Source organism: Oncorhynchus tshawytscha, linkage group LG10 (genome assembly GCF_018296145.1).
Source record: "Oncorhynchus tshawytscha isolate Ot180627B linkage group LG10, Otsh_v2.0, whole genome shotgun sequence".
NCBI lineage: Eukaryota > Metazoa > Chordata > Actinopteri > Salmoniformes > Salmonidae > Oncorhynchus > Oncorhynchus tshawytscha.
The window spans coordinates 56,209,742-56,229,766 of record NC_056438.1 but is presented as its reverse complement, the minus strand read 5'-3'; the positions used below and the strand labels follow the sequence as shown (position 1 = coordinate 56,229,766).

The following is a 20,025-nucleotide window of genomic DNA, read 5'->3' as shown; positions in this document are numbered from 1 at the left end:
TTGACCCCCATCATCTGTCCTGGGAGATCTGTCTGTCTCTGTGGAGTCTGGAGATTGAACTATCACGCTCTTGCTCTCTTCCCAAGGGACTATGCCATTGGATCAGACTTTTTAATGACAAATCCTTATGTGGGAATGTTAGTTTAAATGATTTTGAAATAACACTCAAGCAGTAGTTGTAAAGGGGGAAAAAATTAAAACATTTAACAGATCCGGGCAATTACAGAACATGGCATCTGTGATGTTTAATTGGAGCTAAATAGCAGACATAACAGAGCAATTAGGGAAACAAGTTCCCCAACATGTCAACTGGCTTTTATAGTAATCTTGTCTCTTTTCATGGTTGTAGGCACCCTCTCCACAACACTCTCCTTTCAACTATTGATAAGCGGCAGGCAAAATAGCGCAGTGCAAAATCCTCATTAAATCTGACCTATTCTGTGGTGTACAGGCTCTCTGGTGGCTGACTAATAGGAGTTGGCTGCGGACCCTGTGAAGTTTCTAATGACCTACAGTGTCAGAATCCCCCACCGCCAGGCTTGTGGCTGCCTGGGCCTCAGATGGAACCCCAGAGGAGCTCTGCATGTGTGTAATTTATTCTGCTATCCCACACACTCGCTCGTCTGCAGACGTTTACTACTAAAGAGCATGCAGAAAGTGTGCTGTTGCCTAGCTAAGCATCAGCCATCATATTTCTGGAATTTAGCATGCATGAAAATGTATCTGATTTAGCCTTCATCTCTGGTCAGTTATTTTTTCTACACGTTGTTTTATAGCATTTCATTTGTGTATACAAAAAACATTAAATGATTTCCACTACCTTGATTACTAGCATAACTTGCCCCTTTATGTTGTTCATTTCAAAAGAAACTTTTCTGCTCATCAAATTTCAAATGTCCTAAATTCTATTTAGCAAATAGTAGCCTAATTGTTGGAATATTTGTTTTGCTCTTTACAATAGCAATAGTGCACAATTACCTTTCTGTTTCTTTTTAAACTAATGTCTGTACGCACTCATTTCCTCCAATGAGGGTATGGTAATTTGCCTTTAAAGTCATGTTCCAACACTGATTGAGAAATCAATACTTTCTGTCTGCATTCTACAGCTCATCACATTAACTCATGGAGTCTATTCACTGAAGTGGTTGCCTCCATTGTCCGCCACTATCAAATGTCTATTAGGCTCCATGCCAGGTGTCAGTCAACTTTTGACCCCACTAACTGGATACTCTGAGGACTTGGCCATAAGCAGAGTTTTAAAAGCCCTCCTTTGTGACATATTTTGGAATCTCTTCCCATAAATTGTGATGCAATTATGGTTCTCGCAATGCTGTCACGAATTGGTTGACCAGACATTGTCAAGAGTGGAAATAATATGTTTGGACCTCTGAAGAAAAAAGAGGAAGGTGCATAATTTGAAAGGGGGAGGGGGGGCTGTAGGCAGTGAGAAGGGTATATATCCTTGTGCCTTTTGCACTACATACAGGGAGGAATTGGCCCTGTCAAGGGACAGGGATTTGAGAGTCAAGTGTTCATGAATGGGAGTGTTGGTGGTCTGGATGCAGCTGCTTTGAAAAAAAGTGGAAGAAATTTAGAGACAGCAAGGGTAGTGAGTCCAGTGGAAGCGTACGGCTCCTCACTTTTTCTTTAGTCTCTTGAGGAAGGCTTGGCAGGAGCCCTGACTCCAGGCAGCTAAACCAGCAACTCCCCTCGCTCTGTATTCAGCCAAGGTGCTGGAATGACAACGACCCATTCATTGTGGAGGTAGAGGCAAAGGCTGTGGATCTCGCCTGTCTTTTTGGGAATGGGAGGGGGGTATTTTCCTGAAATCGTGAAGTACAACAGAAGGGGGACACTGAGAGGGAGGGCAAGCAAAAGCGAGGGAGGGAAGGAGAGAGGAAGGGAGGGTGAGTGAGAGGGCTACTATGCCGCATGATTGAGAGAGGCAGAGAGGAAACAGATCTCCATCAGATGAAATGAGGTGAAAATAATTCAGGCATTAATCAACCCCGAGCAAAAGGAGGCTGTTCTTTTTCTCCCTCTTTCTGCGGAACCGAAAGGAAAGGTGTGAATGAAGAACTCAGGAGTGGAAACGAGAGAACCACTGGGCACTATCAAACCATGTCAGAGTCCAACAGCAATGCAGCCTGTACAGCCGACCAGGTCTGTTTTTTTTCTCTCGTTCTTTTCATCTTGTGTCCTATTTGATACACAGATGTGATACAGTTGATCTCAAGCAAAATGTTGTAATTTTGTCAGCTCATGGAGAACACTTCCGACAGTTACTAACAGGAAAGAAAATAAATTAAATCAAAGTAATTTTGGATTTTTCAAATTAGAGGGAGAGAGTGAATCCAAACTATCAAAGCAGCAATTGTGTGGAGCTGCCCGGACGACGGTTCAAGGTCCTGAAAGAATTGAATTAATCAAGACGACCTATTGTCTGAACTGCCTTATTTTTCTGCGATCATTCAGGGTGTCTGTGACGACTCAATAGCCCCCATACCACGTGAGGAGGGGGATACAGCTCTTTAAAAACCAGACCACGTGTCGCGGGACTTAAAAGTTTTTATAACTAATTGCAGTGGGAAGTTCTGGTGGTGCTGGCAGAGGGGTGTGTGATAGTTTCTAAGGAAGTGGGCAGGGTAACTGTGAAAGAGTAGGAAAAGTGTCCTAAAAAGTGGGGTTGGCTCATATGTTATTTCTCTCTTCCTTTGCCCCTCTTTAGTGGCCAAGGGACTTGTCAGTTAAACAATTCCACCAAAAGATTTGTTTAAAATAAAATATATAGATATCCGTTATGGCACTTTGTTCCTTGCCGATTTATATGGAGCGCCAAGTCTTGTCACGTCCTTTGGTTGGCCGCTGTCAAGACTGAGCAAGCCTCCTATAGTTCAGTAGCAAATACAAAGAAACGGGCCGTTGAGACCATTGCATATACTTTTAAAGAAACATTTCTATGAAGAGAAAAAATGGCATTGCTTGCGGTAGGTAAAGCTTGAATTTAGCAATATTCTTTTGAGATATACAGTATATTTTGATTGTACAGTGTACGCCCTTGTTTTGAAGTGTGTGTAAAGTTCATGTAGAGTCTATTTGTTACGACCATGGATCTAAATGAATGTACTGTGCCCTTAGTAGTCTAGGGGCACTTTAAGTGTTGACTAGTAGTCATCTCGATTTCTCATCTGTAGAACAGTGCTTCTTTTACAATGCTGTTTCACCACAAAAAAATGTTTTTGAAAGCCAATATTTATTGCTATAACTCTCCAAAGGCTCTGGGCTGTTCGGTATAACGCTTGTCTATTTGGTCTAACTTGGCCATTTTCCATGTATGGTTTTATTTTCTTCCTGCATGACCTAGCTAATACTGAACATGACATAGGTTGTTCTAGTGTGTGTCCAAATACTCTATTTAGACCTTTGAGTTTCTTATGCCATTTGCAGACTTATCTTCGTTCACTTTGTCAGCGCCTCGCCTCCCATCGCCCCCTTTATTAGGATGTACACGGATTTGAGTGACAGTCTTCTCATCTATGTGTGTTTATTTGCACTTCAGATGAAGTGATGGCCCATGGTGCTTGTGACAAAGGATGCAATAAATGTTTGAAGAGTTATTTCCTTAAATGATATAATGTCCCTCTGATTCAGTCCTGGTGTGGGACATGCTTTGGAATCTAGGTCTATTTGATATTGTGTGCTTCAGAAAGTTTAGGTTTCAGGTAACATCAACATCAGTGTATACCTGGTGCTGTATGTCATGTATAATTGTCACTATGCTATAGACATATCCCTAAAAGTTGATATAGACCACATACTATTTGATTGGTGAATTGTATGGTAAGCCGTTTGAGGTTAAGGTTTTGTTGAGTGAAGTTATATTGAGAAGGTTAATTGACTAAGGGACAGAAGTGGTTGGATGTGAACTGATATATCTGACAGGACGATGTGTCACATAGAGAGGTCTAGGATCAGGTGCAGCTGACACGACAGACCCTTCAGACAGACAGTGCCTTGTCGCTTTGTATAGGACCGCTACCTACCTACCTACCATACAGCCACACAACCCTGACTGACTATCATGTGTCATAAGTTTCTCTCTCCGCACCAAATAGGAGCTATAGCTACTAGCTACTTTTATGGTATAGGCTACTGCTAAAACCGCTTCATCTTTTTCAATTTGTTGTTCTCTAAATACATTTTCTGTTTCAAGCCCCAAGTCAAGCCCCATTTCCTTGTTCATAAAGGAGCCTGTCTAGCCTACATGAGTTCTCTGCGGTAGTCCGACCCCACTGTAGGAATACAGTTGTCTAAGGTCATCTGCGATTGTAAAGCATGCTTGAGTAATAATTGAAGTAATAAGAGCTTCAGAAGATTTTCTAATTGCATGGTAGGGTAGTGTAAGCACCTCTGACTTAGTCTGACTTCCTTTAACAATGAGGAAGAATAGAAGATAGTTTGGCTTCATTTGGTGGTGTTATTGTTTGAACTCTGCTTGAAATTGTTTCTGGTGTCTGGAGCCATGATAGATTGTAGTTTGGGAATAGGCTACAGCTTGCAAGATTTCTTTATTGATTTTGATGTAAAGATTTGACCACAAATTGTTGTTTAATCCTTATATATATTTCTGTTTTATTTACTAAATTGTAGTGGGGTGATTTTTGTAGTGGGGTGACACTGAAGTCTCTTTATTTTGTCCGAACAGTTTTCAATTGGACAAGTAAATATTGCAGTTGAAAACTTGGCTTGGAATGATTGACCCAAATGATTTCACTATACATTAACAGATTTTATAGCACATGACAGACTGTCAGAACGTTATAATGAGAGGTAGAAATGATTTCCCAGTGGAGGTTTTGGAGCAGATTACTGCTGTTCTTAAGTCTGGGTACGAGAGTTATATTATTGTACTGCATATTTCACTTCAATACCCTGTGGAGAAGTTTGATTGCAATGTTAGACTAATTCTGCAATACTGTAATAAGATTAACTCCTGTGAAAATATCCCTCATGTTCTTTCACCAACGGTTTACAAAAGAGGGGGATTAATTGCTTCTTATTATAGCGGATAAATGGACTCTGAAATGATGGGATTGATTTAAAATACCAACGGTATGCTACTATTTAGGCCTAGTTTCTGTAAACATGTAATTGTGTTTTTTTTAAGCAATGGGTGTTAAATGAGCTAAATCAGTGATTTTCAGTTCCCAATGTATAGTTGACATACCATAATTAGGTACCACTGTTTAGGTACCACTGATGCTCCCCGATATTCACTCCACCTGACTCCAATCCAACATTCATTTCCCCTTTTTTTCTGGCCTATTTTGAGCGCTCCCATCTGGGTTCAGGTGGTGGTAAGAGGGCCAGTATAGGGAGCGGAAGTCAGTGGTGGGAGTGTTTACGTGAAGGGGGAGAGAGAGCGGGGTCAGGCAGCAGAAGAGCGAGTGCACAGTCGTATGTGTGCTCAGGGCCTCTTGCTCTCCCTGTGCTGTGGGCTCTGTCTCTATCCATGCTGTGCTCATGGACCCACAGCTGGCGGAGGGGAGAGGCAGCTAGCCCCACACTGCAATACAATACAGCCTAGCTGGCTGGACATGCTCTCACTGCTGTATAGAAACAATCAAATCATTTACTGCTAGTGAGATCAGTATGAAGAACCAGCGGACATATAGGCTTTGTCCCAAAAAGGCACCGTATTCCCTTTTATAGAGCACTAGGCCTATAAAGGGAATAGGGTGCCATTTGGGATGCAATACATAGTGTTCCATCTGATTTAGCAGACATACTGCAGATAATAAACGCAGATAGGACTGCCCAATGTGAACTTCCTTTGATGTAAGAAATACAATATAAGATGTAATTGGTTTAGGCCATTTTCAAACATAACTTCCTTGACTGAAATGGCCTATGTGGTGTGGATTTGACAGCTGTACAACAATAGCAGCGATTGATTTGTCTGGTAGTTGGTGTTAAATCACACAGCTGAGCCCAGACATGTAGGCCTAGTTCTTGAGATGGTTATAACATTCCTGAATTATTCTCACTGACCTCTCACATTTCGCCAATGATGTTAACCACCCGCAAATCATCATAATGTGTGCAAAACCCCGGTCCATACCATACCACATATATATATATATATATATATATATATATATATATATATATATATATATATATATATATATATATATATATATAGTTTGGGGTCACTTAGAAATGTCCTTGTTTTTGAAAGACATGTCCATTAAAATAACATCAACTTGATCAGAAATACAATGTAGACATTGTTAATGTTGTAAATGACTATTGTAGCTGGAAACAGCTGATTTTTTAAAATGGAATATCTACATAGGCGTACAGAGGTCTATTATCAGCAACCATCACTCCTGTGTTCCAATGGCATATTGTGTTAGCTAATCCAAGTTTATAATTTTAAAAGGCAAATTGATTATTAGAATACCCTTTTGCAATTATGTTAGCACATCTGAAAACTTGTTCTGATTCAAGAAGCAATACAACTGGCCTTCTTTAGACTAGTGTATATATATATATATATATATATATATATATATACATTACACACACACACACACACAGTGCATTCGGAAAGTATTCTGACCCCTTGACTTGACTTTTTCCACAATTCGTTACGTTCAGCCTTATTCTAAAATATTGACATCATTATTCTAAATTGCTTTTTTCCCCCTCATCAATCTACACACAATACCGCATAATGACAAAGCAAGAACTGTTTAGCAAATGTATTTATTTATTTATTTTTTAAATCAAGTATTCAGAGTCAGACCCATTACTCAGTATTTTGTTGAAGCACCTTTGGCAGCCTTGAGTCCTCTTGGGTATGACGCTACAAGCTTGGCACACCCGTATTTGGGGAGTTTCTCCCATTCCTCTCTGTATATATTCTCAAACTCTGTCAGGTTGGATGGGAAGCGTCGGTGCACAGCTATTTGCTCTGTTCTTTCCTCCATTCATCTTTTCCTCGATCCTGACTAGTCTCACAGTCCCTGCCACTGAAAAGCATTATTGCTTCACAGTAGGAATGGTGCTAGGTTTCCTCCAGACATGAAGCTTGGCATTCAGGAGTGGCTTCCGTCTTGCCACTCTACCATAAAGACCTGATTGGTGGAGTGCTGCAGAGATGGTTGTCTTTCTGGAAGGTTCTCTCATCTCCACAGAGGAGCTCTGTCAGAGTGACCATTGGGTTCTTGGTCACCTCCCTGACCAAGGCCCTTCACCCCCCGATTGCTCAGTTTGGCCAGGCAGGCAACTCTAGGAAGAGTCTTGGTGGTTCCAAACTTCTTCTATTTAAAAATGATGGAGGCCACCGTGTTCTTGGGGACCTTCAATGCTGCAGACATTTTTTGGTACCCTTCCCCAGATCTGTGCCTCAAACAATCCTGTCTCGGAGCTCTACGGACAATTCCTTCAACCTCATGGCTTGGTTTTTGCTCTGACATGCACTGTGAACTGTGGGACTTATATAAACAGGTGTGTCCCTTTCCAAATCATGTCCAATCAATTGAATTTACCCTTGGTGGACTCCAATCAAGTTGTAGAAAGGATGGTGAATGGAAACAGGATGCACCTGAGCTCAATTTCAAGTCTCATAGCAAAGGGTCTGAATACTTATATAAATAAGGTATTTCTGTTTTTTATTTTTTATACATTTGCAAAAATGTCTAAACCTGTATTTGCTTTTTCATTATTGGGTATTGTGTGTAGATTGATGAGGAAAACAATTAATTTAATCAATTTTAGAATAAAGCTGTAATGTAACAAAATGTGGAAAAGGGGAAGGGGTCTGAATACTTTCTGAATGCACTGTAACTCTCTCTTTCTCTCTCTCTCTCGTCACAGCACAACTGATTGGCTCAAACACATTAAGATGGAAAGAAATTCCACAAATTAACTTTTAAGAAGGCACACCTGTTAATTGAAATGCATTCCAGGTGACTCCCTCATGAAGCTGGTTGAGATAATGCCAAGAGTGTGCAAAGCTGTCATCATGGCAAAGGGTGGCTATTTGAAGAATCTCAAATATAAAATATATTTTGATTTGTTTTTTGATTACTACATGATTCCACATGTGTTATTTCATAGTTTTGATGTCTTCACTATTATTCTACAATATAGAAAATAGTAAAAATAAAGAAAAACCCTTGAATGAGTAGGTGTTCTAAAACTTTTGACCGGTAGTGTTGCGGAGTGGATTCAGTTGCTAGTTGGGTGTCATGCCATTACAAGCGTAGATGTTTTGTGTGGTTGATTAGCATGGATGTCAGCACGGTTCACCCAGCTACCATCTATGAGGTGGAGACCGTACAGGTCCATCAAAGCGAGAGAGACTGAGAAACGTCTATCTCCACACCCCCGCCCATTACCGTGCCCTTAATCTTAGTCACTGCCACTGTATACTGAACAAAAATATAAACGCAACATGCAAGAAAGGATTTTACTGAGTTACAATTCATATAAGGAAATCTGTCTATTAAAATAAATGAATTAGGCCCGAATCTATGGATTTCCCATGACTGGGTATACAGATATGCATTGGTGGGTTACAGATACCTTTAGAAAAAGTAAGGGAGTGGATCATAACCAGTCAGTATTTAGTGTGACCACCATTTGCCTCATGCAGCGCAACACATCTCCTTCGCTTAGAGTTGATCAGGCTGGTGATTGTGGTCCTGTTGAATGTTGTCCCACTCCTCTTCAATGGCTTTGCAAAGTTGTGGGAATTGGAACGCGCTGTCGTACACGTCTATCCAGAGCATCCCAAACATGCTCAATGGGTGACATGTCTGGTGAGTATGCAGGCTATGAAAGAACTGGGAGATTTTCAACTTCCAGGAATTTTGTACAGATCCTTGCAATATGGGGCCGTGCATTATCATGCTGAAACATAAGGTGATGGCGGAGGATGAATAGCACAACAATGGGCCTCAGAATCTCGTCACGGTATCTCTGTGCATTCAAATTGCCATCAATAAAATGTAATTGTGTTGGTTGTCTGTAGCTTATGCCTTCCCATACCATAACCCCACCGCCACCATGGGGGCACTCTGTTCACAACGTTGACGTCAGCAAACCGCTCGCCCACACAACGCCATACACATTGTCTATGGTTCTTTAAAACAATGTTGGATGTGGCTTATGGTAGAGAAATTAACATACAATTACCTGGCAATAGCTCTGGAGGACATTCCTGGTTTGAGCATGTCAATTGCAAGCGCCCTCAAAACTTGAGACATCTGTGGCATTGTGTTGTGTGACAAAATTGCATATTTTATAGTGGTGCATCTGGGTGATGATAATGCTGTTTAATCATCTTCTTGATATGGCACCCCTGTCAGGTGGATGGATTATCTTGGCAAAGGAGAAATGCCCACTGAAATGGCTGTAAACAAATTTGTGAACAAAATTTGAGAGAAATACATTTTTTTGTGCGTATGGAAAATGTCTGGGATCTTTTATTTCAGCTCATGTGACATGGGACCAACACTGTACATGTTGGTTTGTTCAATGTACATAGTCATTGAACATTGGTGACTTGTAATAATGTTTACATACTATTTCAACCACTTTATATGTATTCATCCCCCTTGGCTTTTTTCCTATTTTGTTGCATTACAACCTGTAATTTAACTTGATTTTTATTTGAATTTCATGTAATGGACATACATGAAATAGGCCAAATTGGTAAAGTGAAAAAAAATAATAATAATCGGTGTATGCATATGTATTCACCCCTTTTGCTATGAAGCTATTGAAAATAAGATCTGATGCAACCAATTACCTTCAGAAGTCACATAATTAGTTAAATAATTAGTGCAATCTAAGTTTCACATGTTCTGTCACATGATCTCAGTATATACAGTTGAAGTCAGAAGTTTACATACACCTTAGCCAAATACATTTAAACTCAGTTTTTCACAATTCCTGACATTTAATCCTAGTAAAAAATATTCCCTATTTTAGGTCAGTTAGGATCACCACTTTATTTTAAGAATGTGAAATGTCAGAATAATAGTATAGAGAATGATTTATTTCAGCTTTTATTTCTTTCATCACATTCCCAGTGGGTCAGAAGTTTACATACACTCAATTAGTATTTGGTAGCATTGCCTTTAAATTGTTTAACTTGGGTCAAACGTTTCGGGTAGCCTTCCACAAGCTTCCCACAATAAGATGGGTGAATTTTGTCCCATTTCTACTGACAGAGCTGGTGGAACTGAGTCAGGTTTGTAGGCCTCCTTGCTCGCACATGCTTTTTCAGTTCTGCCCACAAATTTTCTATGAGATTGAGGTCATGGCTTTGTGACGACCACTCTAATACCTTGACTTTGTTGTCTTTAAGCCATTTTGCCACAACATTGGAAGTATGCTTGGGGTCATTCTCCATTTGGAAGCTTCCTGACTGATGTCTTGAGATGTTGCTTCAATATATCCCCCTAAATTTCCTCCCTCATGATGCCAACAATTTTTTGAAGTCCACCAGCCCCTCCTGCAGCAAAGCACCCCCACAACATGATGCTGCCACCCCGTGCTTTACGGTTGGGATGGTGTTCTTCAGCTTGCAAACTTCCCCCTTTTTCCTCCAAATATAACAATGGTCATTATGACCAAACAGTTCTATTTTTGTTTCATCAGACCAGAGGACATTTCTCCAAAAAGTACGATCTTTATCCCCATGTGCAGTTGCAAACCGTAGTCTGGCTTTTTTTATGACGGTTTTGGAGCAGTGGCTTCTTCCTTGCTGAGCGGCCTTTCAGGTTATGTCAATATAAGACTCTTTTTACTGTGGATATAGATACTTTTGTACCTGTTTTCTCCAGCATCTTCACAAGGTCCTTTGCTGTTGTTCTGGGATTGATTTGCACTTTTCGCATCAAAGTACGTTCGACTCTAGGAGACAGAATGCATCTCTTTCCTGAGCGGTGTGACAGCTGCGTGGTCCCATGGTGTTTATACTTGCGTACTGTTGTTTGTACAGATGAACGTGGTACCTTCAGGCATTTGGAAATTGCCCCCAAGGATGATCCAGACTTGTGGAGGTCTACAATTTATTTTCTGAAGTCTTGGCTGATTTATTTTGATTTTCCCATGATGTCAAGCAAAGAGGCACAGAGTTTGAAGGTAGGCCTTGAAGAATATCCACAGGTACACCTCCAATTGACTAAAATGATATTAATTAGCCTATCAGAAGCTTCTATAGGAATGACATCATTTTCTGGAATTTTCCTAGCTGTTTAAAGGCACAGTCAACTTAGTGTATGTACATTTCTGATCCACTGGAATTGTGATGCAGTGAAAGTGAAATAATCTGTCTGTAAACAAAAATTACTTGTGTCATGCACAAAGTAGATGTCCTAACTAGAGCTAGAGGTCGACCGATTATGATTTTTCTACGCCGATACCGATACCGATTAATCGGTCGATTTTTTTAAGTGTTTTTTATATATATTTATTTTATTATTTATTTATTTTTTTATATATTTTTTTATGTATTTGTAATAATGACAATTACAACAATAGTGAATGAACACTTATTTTAACTTAATATAATACATCAATAAAATGAATTTAGCCTCAAGTAAATAATGAAACGTGTTCAATTTGGTTTAAATAATGCAAAAACAAAGTGTTGGAGAAGAAAGTAAAAGTGCAATATGTACTATGTAAGAAAGCTAATGTTAACGTTCCTTGCTCAGAACATGAGAACATATGAAAGCTGGTGGTTCCTTTTAACATAAGTCTTCAATATTCCCAGGTAAGAAGTTTTAGGTTGTAGTTATTATAGGAATTATAGGACTATTTCCCTCTATACCATTTGTATTTAATTAACCGTTGACTATTGGATGTTCTTATAGTCACTTTAGTATTGCTATAACAGTATAGCTTCCGTCCCTCTCCTCGGTCCTCCCTGGGCTCAAACCAGCAACACAACGACAACAGCCACCACATCGAAGCAGCGTTACCCATGCAGAGCAAGGGAAACAACCACCCCAAGGCTCAGAGTGAGTAGCGCGCGCTAACTAGCCAGCCATTTCGCTTCGGTTACACCAGCCTCATCTCGGGAGTTGATAGGCTTGAAGTCATAAACAGTGCAATGCTTGACGCACAACAAAGAGCTGCTGGCAAAACACGCGAGAGTGCTGTTTGAATGAATGTTTACATGCCTGCTTCTGCCTACCACAGCTCAGACAGATACTTAGGGACTTGTATGCTTGTATGCTCAGTCAGATTATATGCAACGCAGGACACGTTAGATAATATCTAGTAATATCATCAACCATGTGTAGTTAACTAGTGATTATGATTGATTGTTTTTTATAAGATAAGTTTAATGCTAGCTAGCAACTTACCTTGGCTTACTGCATTTGCGTAACAGGCAGTCTCCTTGTGGAGTGCAACGAGAGAGAGGCAGGTCGTTATTGCGTTGGACTAGTCAACTGTACGGTTGCAAGATTGGATCCCCCGAGCTGACAAGGTGAAAATCTGTCGTTCTGCCCCTGAACGAGGCAGTTAACCCACCGTTTCTAGGCCGTCATTGAAAATAAGAATGTGTTCTTAACTGACTTGCCTAGTTAAATAAAGATTAAATAAAGGTGTAAAAAAAAACTCTGGTTAGATGAGATGAGACTAAAATTATATTTTTGGCCATCAAGGAAAACACTATTTCTGGTGCAAACCCAACACCTCTCATCACCCCAAGAACATCATCCCCACAGTGAAGCATGGTGGTGGAAGCATCATGCTGTGGGGATGTTTTTCATTGACAGGGACTGGGAAACTGGTCAGAATTGAAGGAAGGATGGATGCCGCTAAATACAGGGAAATTATTGCTTGAAGCCTGTTTCAGTCTTCCAGAGATTTGAGACTGGGACGGAGGTTCACCTTCCAGCAGGACAATGACCCTAAGCATACTGCTAAAGCAACACTCGTGGTTTAAGGGGAAACATTTAAATGTCTTGGAATGGTCTAGTCAAAGCCCAGACCTCAATCCAAAGTACAAAGTATTCACTTTTTATTCACTTTGGGGGGTTGAATAGTTTACACGCTCAAGTTTTCCATTTTTTTGTCTTGTTTGTTTCAAAATAAAAAATATTTTGCATCTTCAAAGTGGTAGGCATGTTGTGTAAATCAAATGACACAAAAAAAACAAAATCAATTTTAATTCCAGGTTGTAAGAAAACAAATTAGGAAAAATGCCACGGGGGATGAATACTTTCGCCAGGCACTGTATATGCTGTAATCTAGTCATGGCTCATCATGTATAACTAATTGTGTTATTTTTCTGGATTATGTGTATGTTTTTTTATTACTGCACTGTTGTAGTTAGAAACACAATAATTTCGCTGCACCTGCGATAAAACCTGCAAATCTGTATACACGACCAATAAACTTTGATGTGATTTTACTTCTTCTGTATATGTGGCTGGCGGGGAGTCTGCCCTTAAAGGGATTAATCACACTTTACTCTGAGTTTACCACTGAGGACCGTTGTCAAAACATAGGTCTTTACTTCAGAATAGACAGTCCAGAACGTATTCAAATGTTTGGTGCAGACATTAAAGAGCAAGGTTTAATATGTTCAACAACAGTGTGTGTGAACGTTTATTTCCTCAGGCTTTGGACCTGTTTGAAGCATTGTGTATGTCCCAAATGGCACCCTATTCCCTATGTAGTGCACTTCATTGATTCAGGGCCCATAGGCAATAGGGTACCATTTGGGACACATACTTTGGCAGGTAAGTTTCTGTGTAAATGGCCTAGGGACTTAGTAGCATATACAGGACAGTTTCATGACTCCTCTACCACAACTCAGTGTCTTGATCTACAGTGCAGTGTTGTTCATGACCTGACAGACCATGCCCTGGAGACTGGGAGCACGGCTTGGAAGAAGCAAATTAGTCCTCAGATTTGGGACTGTCATGAACGGAAGGCAAAAGCATAGAATGAGAAGTCTCCCTCTCCTCAAAACTTGCTTTTTGAGTTGAATGCTCATATCTCTCAACTAAACATCTTTACAAAAGATTGTGCTACACATCTAGGATGCAGTTGTCTGAAGATATTTTAGAAGAGTAATTGGTGCAGATCTTGATAGACCCATGTAGTAATAATACCCACCGTAGAATCCCAGGCATGTCACTTAAAAGTTCTCAATAAGTCAACATAATTAACCTAGTTAATTTTTTTAGTTGCACATTATTGTATATTGGGTACTGGCTGGACAAAACCACAAATCATATCTGTGGTTTGCTTTAAAATTATGAACTGACCTCCCCTGCTCCCAGCTCTGTGTGCTTAATCAGACCTCAGCCATGTGCGTGATGATGATGGGAGGCTGTCAGGACCGTATGCTAACAGACTTTGAAGATGTTTATGTCCTAATCATACCATCTTGCATGACTTTGTCTTCTCTTGTTTGAGGAGAGACAAAACTGGGTCAATTTATGTAATCCTGAAATTCTTGAGTACTATTACAATGATGAATACTCTTTTAAAGGTCTATTAAATTGTATCATCCTTGAATTGAATTGGTAAAGTTAGCCTTTTAAGTCTTGTCAGGGATTAAAGTAAATGTAGTCTGCATTGTCTGATGTTTACTGTACATTGTCAGTATTCTGGAGCAGCATGGGATGTCTGTTTTAAAGTGTACTGTAGCTCAAAACTATACAGTACAATGAAGACCAAAGAATAATGCTCATTCATGGTTGAGCAGTAAGGCCAGTTACATGTAGCTAACTTCTCTGCCAACTGGGATGGGGTTCAGAGGTATTGCTAGGTGAATTGTCAGAGTTCATGATATATTTGATGTTTTTGTCAGGAAGAGAGAGCGATGGATTTGGGGATGAGAGAGGATAAGGTTGAGGGGATGAGGTGTGTGTGTTTGTATTTGTGTATGCTTAAGTGATTCTGCGAGTGTGTGCGGTTGGTTTTCTGTGTATGTGATTGGGGGATCGAGGGTCAGGTGAACAGCTTGCATTGGCCAATGGCTCCGCGGGCTAGTCTCCCGCATCACTTAACAGCCATGCACAGTGCACACTAATTGAATGATCTAGTTAAGCGAACCGCGTGGCTGAAGCTAGACCTGGTTGTCTGCACAAATCAGCGCTGGCAGTTGTTTCTGTATGAGCGTCAGTAGCTTTCAGCCTTGCAATCCTTTTGTTTTATCTGCATAAATCCGCCCAGTTATTGGATTTGAACATTATCCTATTAATATTAACTTATGATGTGATTATTATGAGCATGAAGGTGGTAATGGAACCAGGGTCTCAATAGCCTACAGAGACTGGCAGTAGGAGACTAGTGGTAACTTAACTACTAACATTGTCAACTAGCAAGGCAATTCCTCTTTTGCCGTTGATCTTGCATTTTTATGTCAAATCCTGTGTTTTTCCCAACGCATTTAGCCTAAACATACAAATAATTACATTTATATTGGTTTTTCAATGCCATTACGGGTTTCACCCTGTATTAAAAGGGCAGCATACATGCCAAGCCATTTAAAAATATTTAGGAAAACCAATCAAGGAGGTACATTTTTGTTCACCTTGAAATATTGTTCTGCTTCTAAGTACGCATAATTATTGTTGTGTAAGGATGTGTTACTCACTGGCTGTTTTGCGCAGCTCTTGGTTTCTGACTTGGAAACCACTCCTACTGCTCCCCCAGACACTCCCTACAGTAAGTATCAGTCAGATCCTCAAGTTGCATCAGAGCATGGAAAGGGGTATGTGACCAACATTTACAATGGAAATCTCAAAGGTAAGGCGATTTCAGTGTTTTGATTATGTATTTGGCGGCCTTAAAAATTCAGACTAAAGGTAGAATTTGTATTTGTCGACCCTTTCAATATTTTCAATATTTTTGGCCTACAATTGTTGCAGTTTTTTTTATCTGATTAAGAAGTGGGAAACAGTTTGTGTTTTTGTGATTGGATATTGAGTTGAATTGTATATTTGTTTATTATATGCTAGTTATTTAGATTTGGGATGGCAGACTATTTAGCCTACCTAATATCTCGCATATTGCTTGTTTTAGTTTTCAAATTCAATTTGTTGCTTTTGGGGGGGAAATGAATTGATCAAATAATTTGATTTAATGTTTTTATATAAAAATGGATACACAATTTCAAATTCAATATGAGAAGATAGGGCTTTAAAACCTATTGAAAGTCAATTCTCAAATATTCTAAACATAGGCCTATTTCAACAGTGGAAACTGGAAATGTATGTTTTGCTGGCCATGATGCATACTATAGGATCATGTCTTCCAGCTAGCTAGCCAGGGGAACTTGATATGATTGTGACTGTACGCACTGTTTGAGTGATGTAACCCAGAGATGTACCCTTCTGGGTGGCCATCGTAGCCATCCGTCTGCTGTGATTGTGCCTAACATTCCTGTCTTTCCTGACAACTCACCATTACACTTTATTAATCAACCATGGAAAGTAGGTATTCACACGATGCCCAATGGGATTTGGAGGAATGTGGGCCTCCGCTAGCCGGGTGAGAAGCCACAGTCTCGCTGTCTTTAGTGGAATTACTTTCACCTCACAGACATTTTATAATGCAGCCTTTGAGGACATTGTGGACCCGGGTCTATTTAATTACAGTTGAGTAGAACTGAACCTACCCTTTTTTAATCCCAAGGTGACGTTAGTTGCAGTGGCTTGTGAAAGTATTCACCCCCTTGGCATTTTTCCTAATTTGTTGCCTTACAACCTGGAATTAAAATAGATTTTTGGGGGGTTTGTATCATTTGATTTACACAACATGCCTATCTTTGAAAATGCAAAAAAAATGTTTTATTGTGAAACAAACAACAAATAATACAAAAAAACTGAAAACTTGAGCGTGCATAACTATTCACCTCCCCAAAGTGAATACTTTGTAGAGCCACCAAGTAGAGCCACCAAGTCTCTTGGGGTATGTCACTATAAGCTTGGCACATCTAGCCACTAGGATTTTTGCCCATTCTTCAAGTCAAAACTGCTCCAGCTCCTTCAAGTTGGATGACTTCCGCTGGTGTTCAGCAATCTTTAAGTCATACCACAGATCCTCAATTGGATTGAGGTCTGGGCTTTGACTAGGCCATTCCAAGACATTTAAATGTTTCCCCTTAAACCACTGAAGTGTTGCTTTAGCAGGATGCTTAGGGTCATTGTCCTTCTGGAAGGTGAACCTCCGTCCCAGTCTCAAATCTCTTGAAGACTGAAACAGGTTTCCCTCAAGAATTTCCCTGTATTTAACGCCATCCATCATTCGTTAAATTCTAACCAGATTCCCAGTCCCTGCCGATGAAAAACATCCCCACAGCATGATGGTGTTCTTGGGGTGATGGTGTTCTTGGGGTGATGAGAGGTGTTGGGTTTGCACCAGAATTGCATTTTCCTTGATGGTCAAAAATATCAATTTTAGTCTCATCTAACCAGAGTACCTTCTTCCATATATTTGGAGAGTCTCCTTTTGGTAAAAAACAAACAAGTTTGCTTATTTTTTTCTTTAAGCAATGGCTTTTTTCTGCCTACTCTTCTGTAAAGCCCAGCTCTGTGGAGTGTATGGCTTAAAGTGGTCCTATGGACATATACTCCAATCTCCGCTGTGGGGCTTTGCAGCTCCTTCAGGGTTATCTTTGATCTCTTTGTTGCCTATCTGATTAATGCCCTCCTTGCCTGGTCTGTGAGTTTTGGTGGGCGGCCCTCCCTTGGCAGGTTTGTTGTGGTGCCATATTCTTTACATTTTTTCATAATGAATTTAAAGGGGCTCCATGGGATGTTCAAAGTTTCTGATATTTTTTTATAACCCAACCCTGATCTGTACTTATCCACAACTTTGTCCCTGACCTGTTTTGAGAGCTCCTTGGTCTTCATGGTGCTGCTTGCTTGGTGGTGCACCTTGCTTAGTGCTGTTGTAGAATCTGGGGCCTTTGAGAACAGGTGTATATATACTGAGATCATGTGACAGATCATGTGACACTTAGATTGCACACATGTGGACTTTATTTAACTAATTATGTGACTTCTGAAGGTAATTGATTGCACCAGATCTTATTTAGGGGCTTCATAGCAAAGGGGTTGAATACATATGCACGCACCACTTTTCCGTTTGAAATTATTGTTAAATTGTTGTTCGTTGACAAGGGTATCTACGTGTGCCACTAAATGATTGTTACTGAAATTATTTTTAGCTTACAATGATCAAATCACTCTTGGTTTTGTTTGATTTGAATTTCAATAACAACCTGGTCTTTTGTCAGCTTCAGTTATTTTCAAATGATATGGTGGAAGGAGTGTTAGGCTACTTCGATTCCAATGTTAGATTTGTTGGGAGGGTGTTCTTTCAGTGGAAGAGTTTTCGCTTCTGGGCAATAATGCAAAAGAGTTACACTTTGTATTGAAAAACTTTAAAACCAACAGTCACATACATGTTTTGTTTTTAAACTAAAATGCTTGTTAAAATTGGTGGACAGGAGTTTGCCTGGCTACCCATCTCTCCAGCAAAATGCCACGCCCACTAACATTTCTTCTACACAATGAGTCTGGATTTGCTTCCTCCCCGACGACTTGTCGGATGCAAACAAATTCACACCGTTCTGATTAGCCCCAGAAACCGATGGGTTGGACCAGAGCTGGCCTACTACACAAATAATGAATCACCTCATTTTGATGTCAGCACAAACAACTTCTAGGATGGTAGGTTCAGACTAATGTATGGAGCGATCGATGGAGCAGCGGAATTAAATTCAGGATGAATCGCAAGGCAACATAAGTGCCTTGTAACTTTAAACCCGAGGATTTTTACTAGTTAAACAACTTTATTTTACCTATTGTTTTACCTGAACAAAGTTGATTTAAATGCACTTTTTGATCACCCTCTGCAAATATATAATTGTTTTGAATTGTTTTGTTGGAATCTGACCCTCCCCCTGTTGAGGATCATGTCAGACCAGTGGCTGAATACTTGGTGACCTACCTCCTACTGAAGGATCAGATGACTGTTCTAACCTTTATGTTTGGTTTGAACAGATGTCTTCAGGCCCTTTTAGAAGTGCTGACAGAGCACATTCCCTCCATCGACGCTTCCTTCTATCACTCCTTTCTTATCTCTTTATTTAAGAATGGGGTCCGTGAAATACTGTTGGTTGGTGAGGATTGTCAGAGAGCTGCTATACATGTGTCCTATGGGCTGCTAAGCCTCAATGTCTTGTCTGATGGTTGTCTTAGCATGTGATGGTGACACAGATCATAGGCAAGGCCTATTCTTAAGCCGTTTGAGTAATCATCTCACCAGCAGTTTACTATAGCCCACATGCAGAGACAAGTGCACTGGCCAGGTTAAATGCAACTGTGATAGCATTTTTTTGTACTTCTTTTGTGATATATTGTGCTCCTTCTGACTTGCACTTTCAACACTACTGCATAACACCAGGGCAGCTAAGCAAGTCCTGAGCACATAACTTAAAAACTATATTTACAAGACCAGGCCCAAGAGCTGAATAAGAATCCATAAAACAAGATCTACTGTACATAGGCCTACAGACTGATTTGATAGTAATGAGAGGAAAGGGGATACCTAGTCAGTTGCATAACTGAATGTATTCAACCAAAATGTGTCTTCTGCATTTAACCCAACCCTTCTCAATCAGAGAGGCGGTGCAGGAGGCTGTCTTAATCAACATCATTGGTGCCCAGGGAGCAGTTGTTGTTGTTGTTGTTGGGGGTTAACTGCCTTGCTCAAGGGCAGAACGGAAGATTTTTCACTTTGCCGGCTCGGGGATTCAAACCAGTCCTTTTGGTTACTGCCCCAACACTCTTAATCGCTAGGTTGCTTCCCACCCTGTTCATTCAGGTATGGTCAGGAGTCTACAATTCCCAGTAATAGTGGTGCAACAGGAGGTAACTAGCTGTGTGAATCAGGTGCTGGAGTACATGTGCAGAAGTGTCTTAAGGTCCCCTGGCCTGTGTGTACTCAGCTACGATAAGTGAACAC

The 20,025-nt window shown here is 40.3% G+C and overlaps 1 protein-coding gene across 6 annotated transcripts in view; it reads left to right on the top strand.

Moving 5' to 3' along the window:
• The window catches only part of slc6a9 (solute carrier family 6 member 9), an 84,843-nt gene that overhangs the window by 37,897 nt on the left and 26,921 nt on the right, over positions 1 to 20,025 (top strand). For 2 of the 6 annotated variants that reach the window (XR_002955022.2, XM_024435605.2), the window contains exon 1: positions 1,917 to 2,163. The exons of 3 other annotated variants lie outside the window; for them this stretch is intronic. Coding sequence is in view for 2 of the 3 variants with exons in the window: in XM_024435605.2 (XP_024291373.1) it covers positions 2,122 to 2,163 (42 nt within the window). In the remaining variant the exon portion in view is untranslated. Of the gene's footprint in view, positions 1 to 1,916; positions 2,164 to 2,610; positions 2,988 to 20,025 lie in introns of those variants that run through there. One more of the 6 variants, XM_024435609.2, reaches the window with a different exon arrangement.